The following is an 18,786-nucleotide window of genomic DNA, read 5'->3' as shown; positions in this document are numbered from 1 at the left end:
CAGCTTTCCAGAAATAACCAGCCAGGCTGGTTCCTATGGAAGTGGGAGGTTCTTCCCAAGAGGCTTCTGACATGGACGTCAAGGTCAGGACACAAACAGTAAGAGGGAATAAAGTGCTTCCAACAGCCATGAAGCACCTGCACCCCCAACCCCGGCTTCTGGTTCTTTGTACCCACTTCTTGCTGAAGAAGGGCCCGGCTGGGCTGACTGTCTCCCGAGTCCTGCGCTCCCCAACCCAGTGCCGCACCGAGGCTGACAGCCTTAGTTGCTGTATCAGTGTCCTAGGGCCACCAGAACAAAGGACCACAGACGGGTGGGGCTTAAACAGTAGAAATTTATATTCTCACAGTTCCGGAGGCTAGAAGTTTGAGATCAAGGTGTCGGCAGAGTGGTTTCTCCCGAGGCCTCTCTCTGGCTTGTAGACGGCCCTCTTCTCCCCAAGTCTTCACCCGGTCTTCCCTCTGTGTGTGTCTGTGTCCTACTCCCCTCTTCTTATGAGGACACCACTCACACTGGCTTAGGGTTCACCTGTATGACCTCATTTAATTTAATCACCTCTTTAAAGGCTCTATCTCCAAACGCAGCCACATGAGGTCCTGGGGATTAGGACTCCAACACATGCATTTTAAGTGGAGACACAAATCAGCTCTTGACGGTTACCTACCAACACGCAATTTGTCTTTCTGCTGACAGAACCTTCATTATTTGGGAGGAGAGGAAGTGGCAGTTATCCAACAAAATGCTCTTTTTCCCAATTCCCTTCCCTGCTCCCCCCAGCTATGGGTGCTGTATGTCCAATGACAGGTAAGTGAGCTATCTGAAGTGGGCCCTTGAACTTGGGCTCATCTGATGTTTCCTCGTGTCAACGAAAATTCAATTAACTATTAAGTTAAGAATAAAAGAGGGAATTTTATTTTAGCCAAACTGAGCATTATAACCCAGGAAGCAGATTCTCAGAAAGCTCTAAGAATTGTTCCACCTATTAGTTAGAAGTCAGAGGCACAGTCATATACATTTTTGAGACAAAGGCTCATATATCAAAATGACCCACTGATATTTTACATAAAGTTTACCAAGGATACATAGTCCAGGTAAGCACAGACAAGGCGAGCAGCAAGTCACCATGACCCCCTACAGAGGTGGGAACAATCACTATTCTCTTAAGAAGTAACGTTGATAGCATCAGAAGAAAGGAAAAAAAATTGATCTTTCTGGTTGAGCAGGCACTCCCACCTTTGAAGAGCTCTGGTTAATGTGCAGATGCATACTGCACATAAGGGAGGGAGGGAGGAGGCCCAAGCAAACACAGAGAATTTCATGTTTAATTTTTCTTGTTCAATAGCATTATGTTCTGTTTTCTTTTTCCATAGATTCCACATATGAATGATATCATATGGTATTTTTCTTTCTCTTTCTGGCTTACTTCACTTAGAATGACATTCTCCAGGGCCATCCATGTTGCTGCAAATGGCATTGTCTTATCATTTTTATGGCCGAGTAGTATTCCATTGTATAAATTCTGTATATTAATTTTGTATCCTGCAACTTTACTGAATTTATTGATGAGCTCTAGAGTTTTCTGGCGGTATCTTTAGGATTTTCGATGTATAGTATCATGTCATCTGCAGGTAGTGCCAGTTTTTACTTCTTCCTTTCCAATTTGGATTCCTTTTATTTCTTTTTCTTCTGTGATTACTGTGGCTAGGACTTTCAAAACTGTGTTGAATAAAAGTGGCGAGAGTGGACATCAATGTCTTGTTGCTGAATTTAGAGGAAATGATTAGAGGAAGAAAAAATACATTTGATTATCTCAATAGATGCAGAAAAAACTTTTGATAAAATTTAACATCCATTTACTATAAAAACTCTACAGAAAGCAGACATTGAGGGAAGGTACCTCAACGTAAGAAAGGCCGGATATGACAAACCCACAGCTAACATCATACTCAAGGGTGAAAAGCTGAACACATGGTTTGTCTTCTTTAATCTGTTGTGTAATGAATTCTATTGATCTATTTCCTGATCTATAACTAGGTTTATTCACAATGTGAGTTGGGGGAAATTTATGTAACTTGTAATCTTTGATTAACACTGAAATTATATACTTTTTAAAGGTTTGATAGAAAGTGAATACATTTGGTCCTAGTGCATTTCTTTCTTTCTTTTTTCTTTTTCAGGTGGTGGATCTTTATCTTTCCAATCCTCTCCATGATAATAGATCCCTCAAGTCTACTTCTTCTTAGGTGACTTTTGTTAATTTATATTTTGCTAGGAAATTGTTCATTTCCTCAAGGTTTTCAAATTTGTTTCCATAAATTTGCATGTAATGTTCTTTTATAATCCTAGTCTTCCCTGTATCAGGGTTATTTTTCCTTTCTCATACCTTATCTTGTATATTTTTGCTGCCTTTTTCTTCTATCAGATTCTTTCTGGATGTATCTACTTTATTGGTCTTCTCAAGGAACATATTTTTTTATTTATTTGACCTATCAATTACAATTTTCTATTTAATTTCAGCTTTGGTTTTTATTAACCTCCTGTTTTTGGCTTTTCATTGCTTTTTCTAATGTCATAAAATGAGTAGTAAATTTCTGTATTTATCTCTTTTTTTGTAATAAAAACATTTAGCCTATTAATTTTTTTCTTAGTATAGCTTTTGCTATGTTCTCTAGATTTGGGTTTAAAGTTACATAAGTAAGGGCATATTTTGATACAAATATCTTTAATAACAAAATATCTGACCAGTAGACTTGAATAATGCAGACATTTATTATTTTATTTAACAGGGATATTAGAGGTAAATATTTCTAGAGTAGATACTGTTTCTAGAGCGGATATTAACAATGACATCAAGAACTTGTAGGAGTACAAACTTGGGTTAACAAACTGTGATATGTTTAATTGAGTAAGTTTCACATATTATTCTGTGGTCTTTATAAAAGCACAAACCTCTAATACTATTAAATATATCACTCTGTTAATTGAATCAGTTTCATATGTCGCTTTGTGAAAATCATGTAAGAATGCAAGCCTTGATTAACAGACCAGAATACTACCCTGATAATTAAGTTTAGTTGCTTTAAAGCTGCTTCACTAGCAGAACACTGTTACAATCCGTCTCCTAGCCGTAAAAAGCAGAGACATGCTTTGCCTGTTGGCATAGCTTGAGGTCATAGGTTGAGGGCTGCTTCTGCAAATGGAAAACCATGCATTGTCCCTTGCTCTAACCAGCAAGACACGCTTCACTTATCTAAGGCGTAGGTGGATAGAGTAGAGCTGCTGACGCTCACAGAACACTGTGACTTAGCCCTTAGCTCGGAAAAACTGGGCTGCTTTGCTTGCTTAGATTATCTCTGAATCATTGTGAAGAAACTTTGTGGTGGTCTGTTCCTCAGTATTGATTGTTTTTATCTAGTCCCTGGAACAGGAACATCGCAACCTCTCTTGTGATTGCTTAGGGCTTAAAACAACCATTTGTGCCTCTTTGGAAGAATTTATGACTCTTGCCTATTTACATACTTGCTAAACTTTATACATTCTGCTATGCTTGTAGCCCCCTCTTCACATGCCTAAGATGTATTTACTCTGATCCTTTGTTTGCTTATTCTCCATAAATACGAGTCCTGAAAGAGGTCGAGGAGTTGGTCTCTGGCTCCTTCTCACTCTCTTGACTTAATAAAGTCTTGAGTAATTTTGTTCTTCCGTGGTGGGACTTTTGCTGGACAAAACCCACAAGAACTCATGCTTTTTCCAGTTTTTTGCTTCATCATCCTCAACATTTTGGTTTTTTGTTCCCATGCTCTTCATTTTATGGTTGCATGGAAACTGTCAAGAGTTCCCGACATCTCATGTTCTATCCCACTCGTGGGCAGGAAAAACAAACCCTACTTGCCTGAAACGTCTTTTGAAACAAAATTAGAAAACTCTCTTAGCAGACATCTTCTTATGTTTGATTGGTCGTAACTTGGCTGCACAGCCACTTCTAGCTTTAACAGAGGCTAAAAAAGCTTCTGGAAAAGGGGAAGAGGGTCACATGACAGACTTGGGCCAATCGTGATTCATCTCCTGGGCTAGAGACATTGCTGCTACAACCAAACTTAGGGTTACAATCATTTTTCCTTTATGTAGATGGCTGCTATGTTGTTTGGTACATACAAGTTTATGATTGTTACATTTTATTCTTTAATTGTTCCTTTATGTTATCATATTTAGTCCCTCTTTAACCTGTCCGATGCCTTTAACTCCACTTTGTGTAATATTGCCACTCTTGCTTTTTTTTACAAAGTAATTTGCCTGCTATCTCTTTGTTCATCCCATCATTTTCAATTTCTATTATTTAATTTTTCTTATTGATTTGCAATGTTGAGTTAGTTTCAGGTGTATAGCATAGTGATTCAGTTATATATATATATATAATTTTTCATATCTTTCTCATTATAGGTTATTATAAGTTATTGAATATATTTCTATGTGCTATATACAGTAGGTCCTTGTTGTTTATATATTTTATATGTAGTGGTTAGTATCTGCAAATCCCAAATTCCTAATTTATCCCTCCCCTGCTCCTTTCCCCTTTGGTAACCATAATTTTGTTTTCTATGTCTGTGAGTCTCTTTCTGTTTTGTAACTAAGTTCATTTTTGTCATTTTTTTTAAGATTCCACATATAAGTGATATCATATGATATTTGTCTTTCTTTGTCTGACTTCCTTTACTTAGTATGATAATCTCTAGGTCCATCCATGTTGCTGCAAACGGCATTATTTCATTCTTTTTTATGGCTGAGTTATATTCCATTGTATATATACCACATCTTCTTTATTCAATCATCTGATGATGGACATTTAGGTTGCTTCCATGTCTTGGCTATTTTAAATAATGCTGCTATGAACATTGCAGTGTGTATGTCTTTTTGAATTAGAGTCTTCTCTGGATATATATACCAGGAATGGGATTGCTGGATGATATTTTAAATCTATTTTTAGTTTTTTAAGTAATCTCCATATTGTTTTCCATAGTGGTTGCACCAGACTACATTCCCACCAACAGTGTAGAAGGGTTCCCTTTTCTCCACATGCTCTCCATCATTTATCATTTGTGGACTTTCAATGATGGCCATTCTGACTGGTATAGTTTTGATTTGCGTTTCTCTGATAATTAGTAATGTTGAGCATCTTTTCATGTGCCTGTTGGCCATCTGTAGGTCTTCTTTGGAGAAATGTCTATTTAGATCTTCTGCCCATTTTTTGATTGGGTTGTTTGGTTTTTATTATTGAGTTGTATGAGCTGTTTGTATATTCTGGAAGTTAACTATTTGTCAGTCACACCATTTGCAAACATTTTCTCCCATTCCATAGGTTATCTTTTCATTTTGTTTATGGTTTTCTTTGCTGTGAAAAAGCTTGTAAGTTTAATGAGGTCCCATTTGTTTTTGCTTTTATTTCTATTGCCTTGGGAGACTGACCTAGGAAAACATTGCTCTGAGTTATGTCAGACAATATTTTGCCCGTGTTCTTTTCTAGGAGATTCGATCTCTATTATTTAAAGAGTGTTTTTTGTAAGCAGCATGGAAGAATTAATTATGTTCACATTTAGTGTGATACACTTGACTTTACTCTTCTCATCTTCTGCTGTGTTCATTATTTGTTGTAACTGTTTCCTCCCTCCTTTTCCTCCATTCTGGTGGGGTTGTTGGCAGTGGAGGCAGCCAGAGCAGGGGATCTGTGTCAGCATCCAGCTTCCAGGTGTGGTTGGTGTGGATGGAATATTCCACCACCAGCAATCCTGTCATGACTAGACCAACTAGCAGCATATCCTTCCTGGCTTTGAAGCCTCCAGATCTAGTCCTTTATCTTTCCTAGCAATTCAGAGAGCCACTCAACATCTTTCTATTAAGTCTTTTTTTCTGTTTTAATTAGCCAGAGTTGGAGCCTGTTGCTGCAGCCAAGAACACTGAAAAACACACTTCCAAGCATATTTTTTCCCATTACTATGGTCAGCTCCACTCGATAAAGTTTTACCTCATTTACTTAGACAAATACTAGATACTGAGAAGGAACAGAGACTACTTGAACTACAAAATGATCTAACTATTCTATACCATACTGGGAATTCTCAAGTAAATCTTTTCTTGGTGCTGTAGTATAAAACTTCTTTATACTCATTTTTCCTTTTTATGAAGGAAAGACCTGATTCCTCTTTTAGAAAGTAACCCAAGCTTTCGAATTATTTTTATTTTTTCACCTATAAAAATATTTACCTAAGTCGAAAAGGAAACAGAAGAATGCAAGAGGAAAGACGGTTCTGACTTGGCTGAGGGCCAGGTATGCCAGCAGAAGTTGCCAGTTGCCCCTAAGAGTCAGCAGTTTCTGAAGCACTAAGATGCCCCAGGAACAGTCATCTTGAGTCACTTCTTGACGAAGGTGATGGGGATCCAAGTCTCAAATCTCTGAAGGAATCCTCTAAATTATTCTGCTTCAAGGGCTGCTGAGAGAGAAGGAGAGAGATGAGAAAGCTTCGATGGGCAGGAAACTGCAGGGAAAAAGTGGGGAGAGGTAAGAGGTAATGCTGAAAATGCTGGGACAAGAAAAGAACTGGGTCAAGGTGGGTCGGGAGGCCTTGAGAGGAAACAGAAAGCCAGCAAGAGTCTACGAAGAGAGAGGCAAGGAAGAAACTGGGAGCCCCTGGGAGAGGGGAGCAAAAGAGGTTGTCATGAGACAAGAGAAAGGAGTAGGGGACAGTGGGGAGAGAGCAAGGAGAAGGGTGATGGACAGAAGGGCAGGGAGAGAGAGGCGGGGGCCTGCACTGAGAACAGCTTCTCACCATCAGGATCCTGTGGAGCCGTCGGCTGATGCTTCTGTTGTATTCCTCCAGCTTATCCCAGCCCTGGAACTCCTTCCCCTGGTTGTCCACAAACTTTTCCCAGCAGTCTTTAAACTCTGAGGTGAGAGAAGGAAACTGAGTCAGGCCACAAGGGCACGGGGGCAGCAAGCCTGTACCCTGCAGGGCCAGGGTCCCCTGTTTCTGTCCTCTTCCCTCTCTTCTTCTCCCTGGAATTAGTCTGTCCTTGGAATTTTCATATCAGGTGGTATCACACTTTGGGTCTCAGCTGGGCCACCATCCTTCCTGTCCAGCACCCCCTTACCCCAACTCCCACTCAGTGGCTTTCTCTCTCAGAAATGCAGCCCCTCCCATCCACTGACAGCTGTGTCTCTCTACCTACCTCGGCGGTTCATGACAGCCACTGTGACCTGAGAAGCCCACAGATACTGCAGCCCTATCTGATACTTCCTGACCCAGTGGAAGTACAGGCGGGAGGCGAAGATCTGCAGTTTCAGGTGGACTTGATCGTTGATTAAATCAACCAGTTTCTCGGCACAGGTGGGGCAAGGGCTCCACGTGACATAGCAGATGATTTCGTAGCTCTGGTTTGGGTCGAGATTCATAAACTTGATCTTGTCAATAAAGCGAATTTCTGCATGTCGCTGTTTCTGGAGAGAGTCCCAGACAGAGAGAAGGAAGGGCTGGTTTAGAAGGCAGAGGCCAGAGGTCACATACCAAGGGTGAAGTTGAGGATGAGAGGCTCTATTCTGTGAACTTCCGAGTATGTGAACTTGCCTATGACAAGGAGAAAACCTCCTTCCTTCCCTCATTATTTACTCCTTCACTGTCTCACTCATCTATAGCTTAACTGGAATCGGATCAGGGTGCCAGTGGCCAGAGAGGGAGACAGGCTGTAGAACAGACACCCCCACAGCCTAGTCTCAGAATGCTCTGGGACCTGGCTTTTGCACACACGCAGGAGGTTGTCTGGAGATGTTTGAACCTGAGGGTACCAAGGAAGGGGGGGTGGAGGGAGGGGACAGGGAGGAAGATAGACAGAAAGGCAGAAATGTGATGGAGATCTTGTCAGTGAGGTTAAGCGCTCAGCCCTTGGAAGAGTGCTTGGCTTCCTGGAAGTGATGAAGGAGCTAAGACCTGGAGGACGAGGGAACATTCACTTCTCCAAGAGGGGCAGGAAAAGCGCTCTGCTGGAGGGAAGGGCTTCTGTGTCGGTCCAGGGATGGGAACAAGTCTGGAGGGTTCCAGAGAAGCTGGGCTAACTCAGACCCTGCTAAGCCTCAGGATTTTCCCTGCATGGCCAGGGTTAGCCCCGCCTGCCCTATGCCCAGAGAACACACTTGGCACCTTGTTTCGGAGGCAGCCTTGGGCAAGTATGGAGCCATCGGGCCCCTTCAACTGGTAGCACAAATAAGTCTTCCTCCGGTAGTAGGGCGCCGTGACCCGGGGCTGGTTGCTGAACTGTTTGTTGAATATATCTTCCTTTAGCAGGCTCATTGTGTTCCTGTGCAACAAGAGAAAATCACAGCTGCAAAGAGTGTTCTCTGGCATCACCCCAGGCTCTGTCATGTTCTGAACCCAATTCCTTGGGTTCACTTGGGCCCCTAAGTGGAGGTTAGGGAGGGTCTCTTCCTTCTTTGTTGGCCAGGAGGACTCAGGAGGGAGAGGAAGAGAGTGAGCTCTCCCACCTCACACAGTGTCCCACCTCCAGCCTGGCAGAGCTCCCCTACAGCCACTGCAGGCAGGACCCCTGGGCTAAGAACTGGACACTGCCTGTCATCTCCAGCTCTGACATCTTTGTCCTGAGCCCCAGACCCTTGTTCAGGACCCACAGGCACCTCAACCCTGTGTCTAATATCTTAACCCTTCTCTTTGGGGAGTCAGGGGATGCAAGCCGGTGCTTCCTGTAGCCCTGTGCTCTTAGCTGAGGCGTGTGTATCACAATTTTGTCTGCACAAAGAGCACAGAGGCGTGTGAAGAGGAAAAACTGTTCTCACCAAGAGAGTGTGGTGACAGAGACTTCTCGCGGAAGGGCTCACGCAACTTTTTTCTCCTTCTAATTGTGATTATACCCTGTGAAATATTCCATTTTGTATCTTGCTGTTCTTTCACTTAACATTATATTGCAAAGTGGCCCGACCCAGGTAGGAATGCAGAACCAGCAGGTTCTTTTGGATAAATGCTGTTGGCTCTGCATTAGAAGTAGGTGGACATAACCAGAAGTGTTCCTGCCATGCCCACGAGAGGCGCACGAAGGCATGCTCTGGCCGGAGCTCCACTGTACGTGGGCATTCATACCCAAGTGGACACCAGCCTGAACGATCTCAGGAGGCTCGATGGCCCCAGCCCATTGTCCTGGACACTCCACCCAAGGTAATGTGACTTGGCTGACCATCAAGTCAGGCTCAAGTGACTTCAGGTCCTTGGAACTTGTGTCTGGACACAGGAATCAAGCCAAGGGTGCCCTCAGGGCGCAGACCACAAGGCACAACACTCTGTTCCTGCAAGGCCAGAAAAACCTTGCCATATTTCCAGGCAACTCACCGAAACACCACCAATTCCACCAACGGAAAACCATTTCTGATATCTGTTACGCTAATTAACAAAGCCACTAGTTTCGTCAATGGAAACCTATCTCTAACATCCCTTGTGTTAATTAGTAAACCTTTAGGTGGACTTGGATAACAATTGCTGAAGAGACCATCTCTGGACTGTGGCTGATGATCCAGTGACCTCACCTGAAGTTCATACTCCCCATTAGGGCAACTGGCCACCCTCAGGGTAAGGATTAGAAGGGAAATCAACTATACTTCAATTTAAAAAAATAAAAAGGAAAGAAGAAGAAAATCTACAATAAATAATTTTTTTTTTTTAAAAGGAGGGAAACCCCATTCACAGCACACTTTAGACAATCACTGATCCGTTTGCCTGGAATCTTCTGAATTTTAGCCCTGAAGTTCCCACGTTCTGGGAAACTGCCCAGTTCTGGGGAAATCCAGACACTCAAGGCTAAAATATTTCAAATTTTAGACAAGAGGACTTATCTTCATGGCACAAGTGTTGAACCTTGACCTTGAATAGCTAAAATCATAGATGTAATAGAAACAACTTGTAAGAAGTATTTAAAGACCAATTTAATTTTTTAAACTTGGTATTGTCTTCAGGGAAAATGAGTTACCTTCTTGTCTTGGAGAGTTTTCCCTCCACAGAGCAGAAATGAGAAATTATTTGCAAAATGGTGCCTTTAAAATAAAATTTATAAACATGCTTTTATAGCTGACTCCAAAAATTGTTTCAATCATCCTTGAACCTCAAGTCTAGGATTGAGGGTGAACAAAGAGCTTTAGGAAGCCCTGGTGGCCATGCCTATGGAATATGGCCAGGGACACAGAGAGATGGCCAGGCACACAGAGACAGGCTGTGGCAGAGGCAGGGCTGGGGGGCCTGAGGTGAGAGAAGGCCCTGCAGAGGAGTCAGAGAGAAGAGAACCCAGGGCTGGGAGCAGGGCAGATGGAGGCAAGAGGCAGGAAGCAGAGCCCAAGGCCGAGAGGTGAGCAGGCAGTGGTACCTGGTCCCTGCAGCCTAGCCCCAGCCTCCTTGGCAGGCTTGTCCCAGCTTGTCCTGGACGTGGGCTCTCTGGCTCCACCTCCCTCTCACAAGGCTGCCTTGGCCTTGGGAAAGCCCCTTTTCTGAGACTGTCTTCCTACAGCTGTCTGTGTGGTGGATGCCCTTCCTGTCTCAGTAACCAGAGCGAGGAGGCCCTAGGGTGGTTCTCTTCTCTCGGCCTGGACCTCTTTCCTCCTGCTGGGCTCTTGACTTACCTGATCCTGGGAGTCCAGTGCAGTCTCCTTGCCTGGGAAGGCTTGTCCCAGCCCAGCCCTTTGTCATGGGCACTCTGGCTCCATTTCCTCTCCCGGGCCCTTGCTTTAGGACAGCCCCTTATCTGTGAGTGACCTCCCAGGCTGGCTCAGCCGAAGCCCCACCTCCTTCCTGCTTTGGCACCAGGGGTGGGAGGGCCCTCGGGTGGTTTGCTTCCTCAGGCTCAGACCCCACCTTCTCTTGGGCCCTCCCTCTTGGCAGAGCTCAGTCTCTGATGGAGAAGAGCCCCTCTGTGCAGCAGGCCCCAACATTATTGCAAAGGGAAAGAGAAAGTAAAGATGCTAGAGAGAGGGGATGGGTCAGACCCTGGCTGAAGAGTGCAGGACAGAGGCCAGCACCTCTGGGGTGAGGGCAGGCTGGAGGCCTCTCCACCCAAACCCTGCTTGGCATTTAGTTGTCATTCAATATCCTGATAAGACTCTGGACAAGATGGAAAATGAGGGCTGGAGGTCAGCATTCCAAATTTTCATCTCCAGCCCTGTGTTGAGCAGATCCTGTGCACCATCCACTACCCCAGGCCCCAATACCATCAAGAAGGGAGGATCGTTATCCTGACTTCTTAGATGAGGTCCCAGCACAGAGAGGCTAAGATACTCTCGTGAAGTCACACAGCAAATAAATGGCAGAGCTGGAAAGCTGTCCAGGCACCCTGGCCTGGCTCCCTCCCCCTGCTTCCTCATTGTTCCATGAAAAAGAATGGGGGGGCGGTGGTGGCACAAGAGAAAGGGTCTTGCTGCCCCCATGGGGCCTCTCAGGTCAGGGACTGAGGACCTGGACTTCAAGTGTGCATCCTGAAAGCTGTCTGCTTACCTTGTCACACGGTCACCAAGACAGACAGATGAAAAAACAAAGAGCTCTTGGGAAAGTTGAAACCTAGAGAGGAGGTCTTAGAGCACAGCCACCTCCAGGCTAGACTGCACACAAATGATTCCTAAATTAACCTTTCCCAGATTGTCACCACACTGCTCCCTGGCCCTGCACACACCCTCTTCTGCCCCACTGGTTCTGGTATGGCCTCAGGGGTAACAAGACCTTGGGCAGGAGGTCAGAGGATCCGCAGGAATGGGGTCCCCTTCACCCCCATCTGTCCTAATGTCCAGAGCCACAGAGGACAAGAATGAGCTGGGTCCTTCCAGGAAGAGTGATCAGATTTGCACACTGAGGTGTTGGTCAAACTCAGACAGCTAAGTCACCCCTGGCCTGAGAAGCAGGAAGGAAGGACAAGGAGGCTGAAACCCTTTGTTGGCATTTCCTAATGACAGCACTGCTACAGCCCTGGACTGGAGAATTCCTACGAGCTGCCTGAGGTGGGCTGTGCATGGAGGTGTGCTGGGAGCGGGACATTTTATGCTGACCATTCTGGCCCATTTCGATGACCGAGACAGTCAGGAGGTGTATGGTCCACATCCGTGTCCCTCTGTGCCTCCCTCCTTGAAGGAAATGCCAACAGGGAAGAAACAAGGCAGATGAGCCGAAGCAGCCAGAGATCCCCCTCCGGATTCTGCCTAAGACCCCCAGGCAGCAGTGCAAACAGGAAGGGAGAGTGAAGGGGCAGTTGTCCATTGCCGCGACGGCAAGATTGCTGGGACCCAAGACCTTCTCCACAATAATTTTACAGACGTATTCCAAACCCAACAGCTTCCCACTCACTCTTCCTCTGCATCTGCCTGCCCAGAACCCCAACTTATCAGTCTCTTGTCCCTGTTCGCCAGGCCACAGTCCTGGCAAACCTTCCTGGAACTTCCACCGAGATCCTCCCAGTGATTTCACGGGGCGTCGGCTCTGTGGTCCAAGGGCCAGATGCTCGCTTCCTGATCTACCTTCAGCAACTGAGCTGCTGTCTCTGACGTGATTCTTGGCCAACCTTCCACTTTTTATTCTGCTTTTTGAAAAAGCTCTAATAATCTCAATCCTCATGTGCCCAAGGCTACTTTTTTCTAAAAACTTATTTAAATGTAAGCTTAACTATTACCTTTTATTTTCCTTGTTCGCTCTCCATCACCATCCCTAGAGCTTCATCTCTGGCAGCAATTTGGGAATGGGATGAAGAAAGAGCCAAGTGAGGGTGCGGGGTGATGATGACCAAGAGTGAAGGTGGAGGGTGATGATGACCGAGTGAAGGTGGAGTGGGGGAAGAAAGAGCCAAGTGAGGGTAGAGGGTGATGATCACCCAGTGAAGGTGGGGTTGGGGTGGGGTCCTGAGGCAGCGTGAAGGTGGTGGGGTGGAGTCTTTAAAGAGGTGATGTTTGTTTGTTTGTTTTTTTAATTTTTTGCAGGGAGAAGTAATTAAGTTTACTTATTTCTTTTTTTCTTGGAGGCACTGGGGATTGAACCCAGGACCTCATGCATGCTAGGCATGCACTTTACCTCTTGAGCTATTCCCTCCCCCTCCAGGTGATGGTTTTAAGAGGAGACTCTTAGGGTGAGCCCTAATCCGATGTAATGGATGTCCTTACTAGAAGAGGAAATTGGGTCACACAGAGGGACCCAGTAGTCACGCACAGAGAAAAGACCATCTGAGTACAGAGTGAGAAGGCAGCTGTCTGCAGCCACAGAGGGGCCGCAGGAGAAGCCCAACCTACCACCACCCAGATCTTAGACTGCTAGCCTCCACAACCGTGAGAAAATGAACACCTGTTGTGAGGTCACCCAGTCTGCGGAGCTCTGTCACGGAAGCCCTGGCAAATGAAAACAGCCATTCTCACCAAGCCTCCCTGTACTCTAAGTCACGTCTGTGTTAAGGGATGTTTCTGAAATCTGATTTTCACGCTTATACACATTCATGCCCACTCGTGTTCAGCGCAAGAACAAGATTTGGTAAACGTGAGACGGAAGGGAGGGGGCTCCCTCTCTGGGAGCAGGGTGGATACTCTGGGCGAAGAAAGGAGAGAAGGAGCTGAGGGCGGGCGGGGCAGGCCAAGGGCAGTGGACACGGGCCAGGAGGAGGGGAGGCCGAGAAGGCGGGTGAAGGTCATCAGAGATGAGGAGGAAGAGGGGGGAGGCTAAGGAAGCCCTCACCTGAGAATCTCCTCAAGCTTTGTGACCAGGAACTTAGAATTTTCACATAGTTTCTCCCAAGGCTTGAAGGGCATTCTCTGGTTGTACACAAAGTTTTCCCAGCAGTATTTAAAGTCTGAGATAAAGAGGGGAGAGCGCCATCAGGTCACGGCCCTGGGAGGCCTTTCTCTGCTGACCCTTCTGTGCCCTGTCCCCTCCTGCCCACTCCTGCCAGGGGCCGTCAGTCCTGCCTCAGGTTCCGAGGCTCTCCTCTCCCTCCCCCTCCCGGAAGGGCATTCGAGTCCCCCCGACCCTACCCTCACCCTGTCCCCTAGCCCCCTGGTCCCCTCTGTTCTCACCTTGGTAGGACATGATGCCCACCTGGGCCCCCACGCCATGCAGCTTGCACAGCCCCTGCTGGAACGCTGGTTGCCAGAAGTAGTAGAGGCGGGCAGCGAAGATGCTCAGTCTCACGTTCCTGTTCTTCTCCAGGAACTTAGCCACCTGCTTTGCGCATGCGACGCAGGGGCTCCAGGACACAAACCAGGTGACGTGGTAACACTCATCAGGGGACAGCCTCTTGTTGAACCAAGAGAGGAAGCAGAGTTCGGCATGGTAGGGAGTATTGAGATAGACCTGGGAAGATGGAGGAGGAAAGGGGATGCTCTTGGCCGGCAGGGCAGGCTGTGTGGTGGTGCATTGAGGGTAGGGCATGGGGAGGAAGGGTAAGGGGCAGACGTCCCAGAGGCATTCTATTCATGATTTATCCCTTCTTTCCATCTCTCTCCTCCCTTCCTTTGTTTAGTCATCCCTTCATTCCAGCATCCATTCTCCCATTCATTCATTCTACAAGTATCCTGAGTGCCTGCTCCAGGCCAGCCCCTCTAAGATCCAGGCTTGTTCTCTGTGCTGTCTGCTGGGAGGGCCATACAGCTGCCCTGTCCCTGAGGGGAGCCACCGGCCACACATATCTCCTGAGCCCTTGAAATGTGGCTCGTCTGAACGGAGATGGGCGGCAAGTATGAAAATACACGCCTCATTTCAGGGACTTAGTATAAAGGTAAAAGAATGTAAACCATCTCATGAAGAAGTTTTATCTTAGTTATATATTAGATAACATATCATTAAAATAGTAGCTTAGATATACAGTCAGTCCTCCACATCTGTGGGTTCGTCATCTGCGGATTCAACCAACCACCCATTGAAATTATTCAGAAAAAAATTTCAGTAAGTTTCAAAAAGCAAAACTTGAATTTGCCAGGCTGGCAACTATTTACATAGCATCTACATTGTACTGACAATTATGCAGCATTTATATTGTATTAGGTATTATAAGTAAACTAGAGATGATCTAAAGTATATGGGAGGATGTGCATAGGTTATATGCAAACACTACACCATTTTACACAAGGGACTTGAGCATCCGCGGATTTTGGTATCCACAGAAGTCCTGGAACCAACCCCGCTCCCATACTGAGGGATGACTATATTGCCTAAAACATTATCAATATTAATGCTATCAATTTCTCTTAACTTTTTGAACACTGGGTAGTAGAAAAAGAAAGATGACATATGTGACTCCAATTAAGTTTCTGTGGGATAGCACTGCTCCAGCACACACACCTACCCCGCCCATCCAAGATGGCCCCCTTCCCCACACAGGTTCAGAAAAGGCTGCATTCTGGGTGGAAAAGGGGGCAGGTGAGCGGGGCACATTTTGCAGGAGTGGTTAGTGGTTGGCAGGGGGGCTTCAGGGCGGTGGGCTTGATTGGTGACTGCTGATGCTGCAGTGGTCGTCCAGGGAGACCTGTCCATGAGCTCAGAGCCGGCCGGTGGCAGGCAGGACCAGGGGTATGGGTTAAGGGTCCTCCCCTGCGGGATCACAGGCCCTGGGAGGAGGCAGAGTTGTGGTGGGCAAGGACCCAACCAGCAGAGAAGTTCCTAGGGCCTGGCAGGCACTGGTGCACAATAGGCCGGACTTTCTAAAGATGCATTTTCCTCCAAGACTCGGAGATGCAATACCAGCAGATTCTCTAAACAAGGCCCGGTGGGTAAGTCAAACGCCATCATCTTGCCTGCTTGACCCTCCATCCAGGAGGGTCAAGCAGGGACCTCATGGGCCAAGGACATGGAAAATGTGTGAGAAAAAGCTTACACCACCGAGGGTCCCCAAATGGCATTTGTACTTATCACAATCTTCCCCACATCCTCAACTGTCTTATGTGAACCTCTGTAACATGTCTGACATGAGGGACACCACTTGGGGACTAACATTTCATCCCATTTTTGAAACAAGAACTCGATTTGAGCTACTGCACTGGGCAAGGGCATCTAACAGAATGTATCACCACCAGATCCACATCCTTGATAAAAACTGGACACTGCAAAAGGCATTTTCCTGGTAACTGACATGATATAGTCAGAAAACCCATGAAATATGATTGTAATTATAACTCCCATCATAATTTTTGGGAAACAACTTGTGCAAGTGAGACAGGATGGAAGGGCACTGGGTGTAACCATTAAACGAGTGACACAGACGTCTGGGCTGTGGAGTGGTCACTGGCAGTCACTGCTACAAACGGGCTCCGTGGCTTAGCGTCTCCATCCCCGCCACCTGTGATCGTGTGCTGAGGCCCACAAGGGGCCGCCGCCAAGGTTTTCACCAGCCCACAAGCAAGAGCACGGCAGCCATCCCCTCCAGCGGCCCGCTCAGGGCCACCCCTGACTACTAACAGCACCGCCTGGGCTCCACTTCCAGTAACAGCTGTTGCGGGGGTGCAGGGTACCCTGAGGAAGCCATCCCCCACCACCCGGGTCTCCCCAAAGCCAACTCCGGACACTGGTGGGCTAGCTTCTTTTTTGAGAAGTCCACTCTCCCATTCAAGGCCACAGTGCTGGGGCTCCCAGAGCGTTCAGAATCGCCCCAGACGTCCACCGGCACCATCACTGTGACCTGGCTCGGGAAGCCATGCCGAAGCAGCAGCCTGGTGGCCAGCCTGGCAAAACCAACTCTAGGCTCCCATCCTGAGTGGCCGCCACCAGCTGCCAGGCTTCCTTCCAAGGCACTAGGCTCATAAGTGCCCCTGCCTCCTCTTCCCTGCACCAGAATCTGTGCTCCCCAGATTGCGATTCTAAGACACCAAATAAATGCTTTTGTTTCTTTCTGCTGCACCTCTTTTCTCTGTGAACACTCCTGCCTGTGATGAGTGTCGTCGGGCCCATACCTTGTTATGAAAGACTCCCTTGTCGGGGAAGACAGGTGAGCAGTGCTCCTTTCTTTTCACCTGGTAGCAGAGGTAGGTGCGGTTCCGCCCATAGGCATACACCAAGTTTTCAAAGTGGAAGAAGAAGGTTTGGGGATCTATCCACTCCACTAGGTTACTGGGGACAAAAGAGAGAAAAGGAAAAATGTAGAGAGCGCCCCTTAAGAGTTACTCCTGGCTGGTGTCTCCAGAGCCCAACCCCCTGGACTTCCTGGTGCATTGCCTCCCCTCAACCCGCTTGGGCCCTGAGAATTTCCTGCTGCCTTTCCGGGCAGAAAGACCCAGGGAGGCGGACAGGAGAGGGTGCTGGGACAGCTAGGACAGGTGACCTGTCCAAGGGCCCAGGCTCTGCTCCTGCCAATAGCACCCCCCACCCCAACTCCAGTTTTCCTGCCCACCCATCCCCCAACCCATTCAAAAAATATCAAAGAGTAATAAAAAACCTCTCCACGCCAAAATCATTGCCTTTAACATGTCAGTTGAATTTATTCCTGACTTTTAACTTGTGCATGTTTGTTGTGTTTTGTTTTTTAATGTCAGGTTAACGCCTAAATGCACAGGCTCAGGCTACTGCTCTAAGTGCTTTCTGTATGTAAACTCATCCATTCTTTCTCGAATTCTGTGGGGGCCATGCCCATTTTACAGAGGATGAGGCAGGGACACACAGATACAAGCCACCTGCCCAAATCACAGAGCAGTAAGTGATGGAGCTGGGTCTCCGGACCAGTCAAAGCCATTTCCAGCTGTTACACTGTGTGACCTTGCAGTTGTGTGCAGTCTTGGACGTGGTTTTCTTTTCTACTTGATTTTAATATAGGAGCGTTTCTCCTGGTCTTTCCTCCAATTCCATGTTAGTGGTACAGTTATAAATGTGAAGCGTGGCCAGATTTGTGAACAGTCTGCGTTTATTTTTCTGCTCAAGTAGAGACTTCCTTGGGTGAGATGATTTACCTTCTAGCCCCAGAGACCTATTCTCATACGATGTTCACAATGGTGTAAATACTACAGACAATCGATCAATGTGCTTCAAACAAAATTCACCAACTGCTTCAATCATCCTTTAGCCAAATTCTAAGCGTTCACAGAGCACAGATATTTCCGACCAATAGAGGGGACAGGCAGGGAGGGGACCGCCTAGCCCCACAGCCTTTCAGACTAAGAGGTGGGCCAGTTCAGGGCTGGGAGGAGGAGCCGGAAGGGCCAGTTCAGAAGCAATAGTGCAGGCAGCCCCAGAACAGAGCAAAAACCTCAGGCGGGAGTGGGTCCTGCAGAGGAAGAGCCCAGAGAGAGAAAGGAGCAAGGCTGGGACTTCCGGGACTGCGGGGAGATGGAGGCCGAGGACAGAGGCACAGTGGAGCCCACCTCAAAGAAAGGGCTGCAGAGGGGGCCCAGTGGGACAGAGCAGGCAGCAGCCGTACCTGATCCAGGGCATCTGGCTGCAGCCTCCTTGGCTGGCTAGTCCCAGCCCTGCCCTTTGTCTGGGGCGCTGGGGCTCCATTTCCTCTCCCAGGGCTCTCATCTGTAAGTGACCTCCCAGGCTGGCTCAGCCGAAGCCCCACCTCCTTCCTGCTTTGGCACCAGGGGTGGGAGGGCCCTCGGGTGGTTTGCTTCCTCAGGCTCAGACCCCACCTTCTCTTGGGCCCTCCCTCTTGGCAGAGCTCAGTCTCTGATGGAGAAGAGCCCCTCTGTGCAGCAGGCCCCAACATTATTGCAAAGGGAAAGAGAAAGTAAAGATGCTAGAGAGAGGGGATGGGTCAGACCCTGGCTGAAGAGAGCAGGACAGAGGCCAGCACCTCTGGGATGAG

At 47.1% G+C, this 18,786-nt stretch overlaps 1 protein-coding gene and 1 pseudogene across 2 annotated transcripts; one reads left to right on the top strand and one right to left on the bottom strand.

The window, feature by feature from the left end:
• Positions 1-6,217: 6,217 nt before the first annotated feature.
• On the bottom strand, positions 6,218-18,539 carry LOC102529953 (DNA dC->dU-editing enzyme APOBEC-3B). 2 transcript variants are annotated; one of them, XM_072973547.1, is made up of 8 exons: positions 18,400-18,539; positions 16,943-17,099; positions 14,075-14,351; positions 13,737-13,851; positions 8,187-8,343; positions 7,222-7,489; positions 6,822-6,937; positions 6,218-6,485 (listed from the first exon to the last, which is right to left on the bottom strand). In XM_072973547.1, the coding sequence occupies exons 1-8, from the start codon at positions 18,498-18,500 to the stop codon at positions 6,396-6,398; spliced, it is 1,281 nt and encodes a 426-aa protein (XP_072829648.1). In that variant the 5' UTR covers positions 18,501-18,539; the 3' UTR covers positions 6,218-6,395. The 2 variants fall into 2 exon arrangements, with proteins under 2 accessions (XP_072829648.1, XP_072829649.1); XM_072973548.1 differs by having other exon boundaries at positions 6,218-6,482.
• Positions 14,724-16,927, top strand: LOC140700358 (pancreatic progenitor cell differentiation and proliferation factor pseudogene; annotated as a pseudogene).
• Positions 18,540-18,786: the final 247 nt, after the last annotated feature.

The sequence above is a fragment of the Vicugna pacos genome, chromosome 12 (assembly GCF_048564905.1).
Source record: "Vicugna pacos chromosome 12, VicPac4, whole genome shotgun sequence".
In the NCBI taxonomy this organism is placed as follows: domain Eukaryota; kingdom Metazoa; phylum Chordata; class Mammalia; order Artiodactyla; family Camelidae; genus Vicugna; species Vicugna pacos.
Note: the sequence above shows the minus strand (reverse complement) of the source record. Positions and strands in the feature narration are given on the sequence as shown.

What these genes read in the sequence shown, in the direction of transcription:
- LOC102529953 (XM_072973547.1), bottom strand. Translation starts at nt 18,500, where the DNA reads ATGAGAGCCCTGGGAGAGGAAATGGAGCCCCAGCGCCCCAGACAAAGG. An exon ending in AGGGAGTCTTTCATAACAAG is followed by an intron (nt 14,352 to 16,942) that starts GTATGGGCCCGA and finishes CCATCTTCCCAG; the next exon opens with GTCTATCTCAATACTCCCTA. An exon ending in GGCTGTCATGAACCGCCGAG is followed by an intron (nt 6,938 to 7,221) that starts GTAGGTAGAGAG and finishes CTCTCACCTCAG; the next exon opens with AGTTTAAAGACTGCTGGGAA.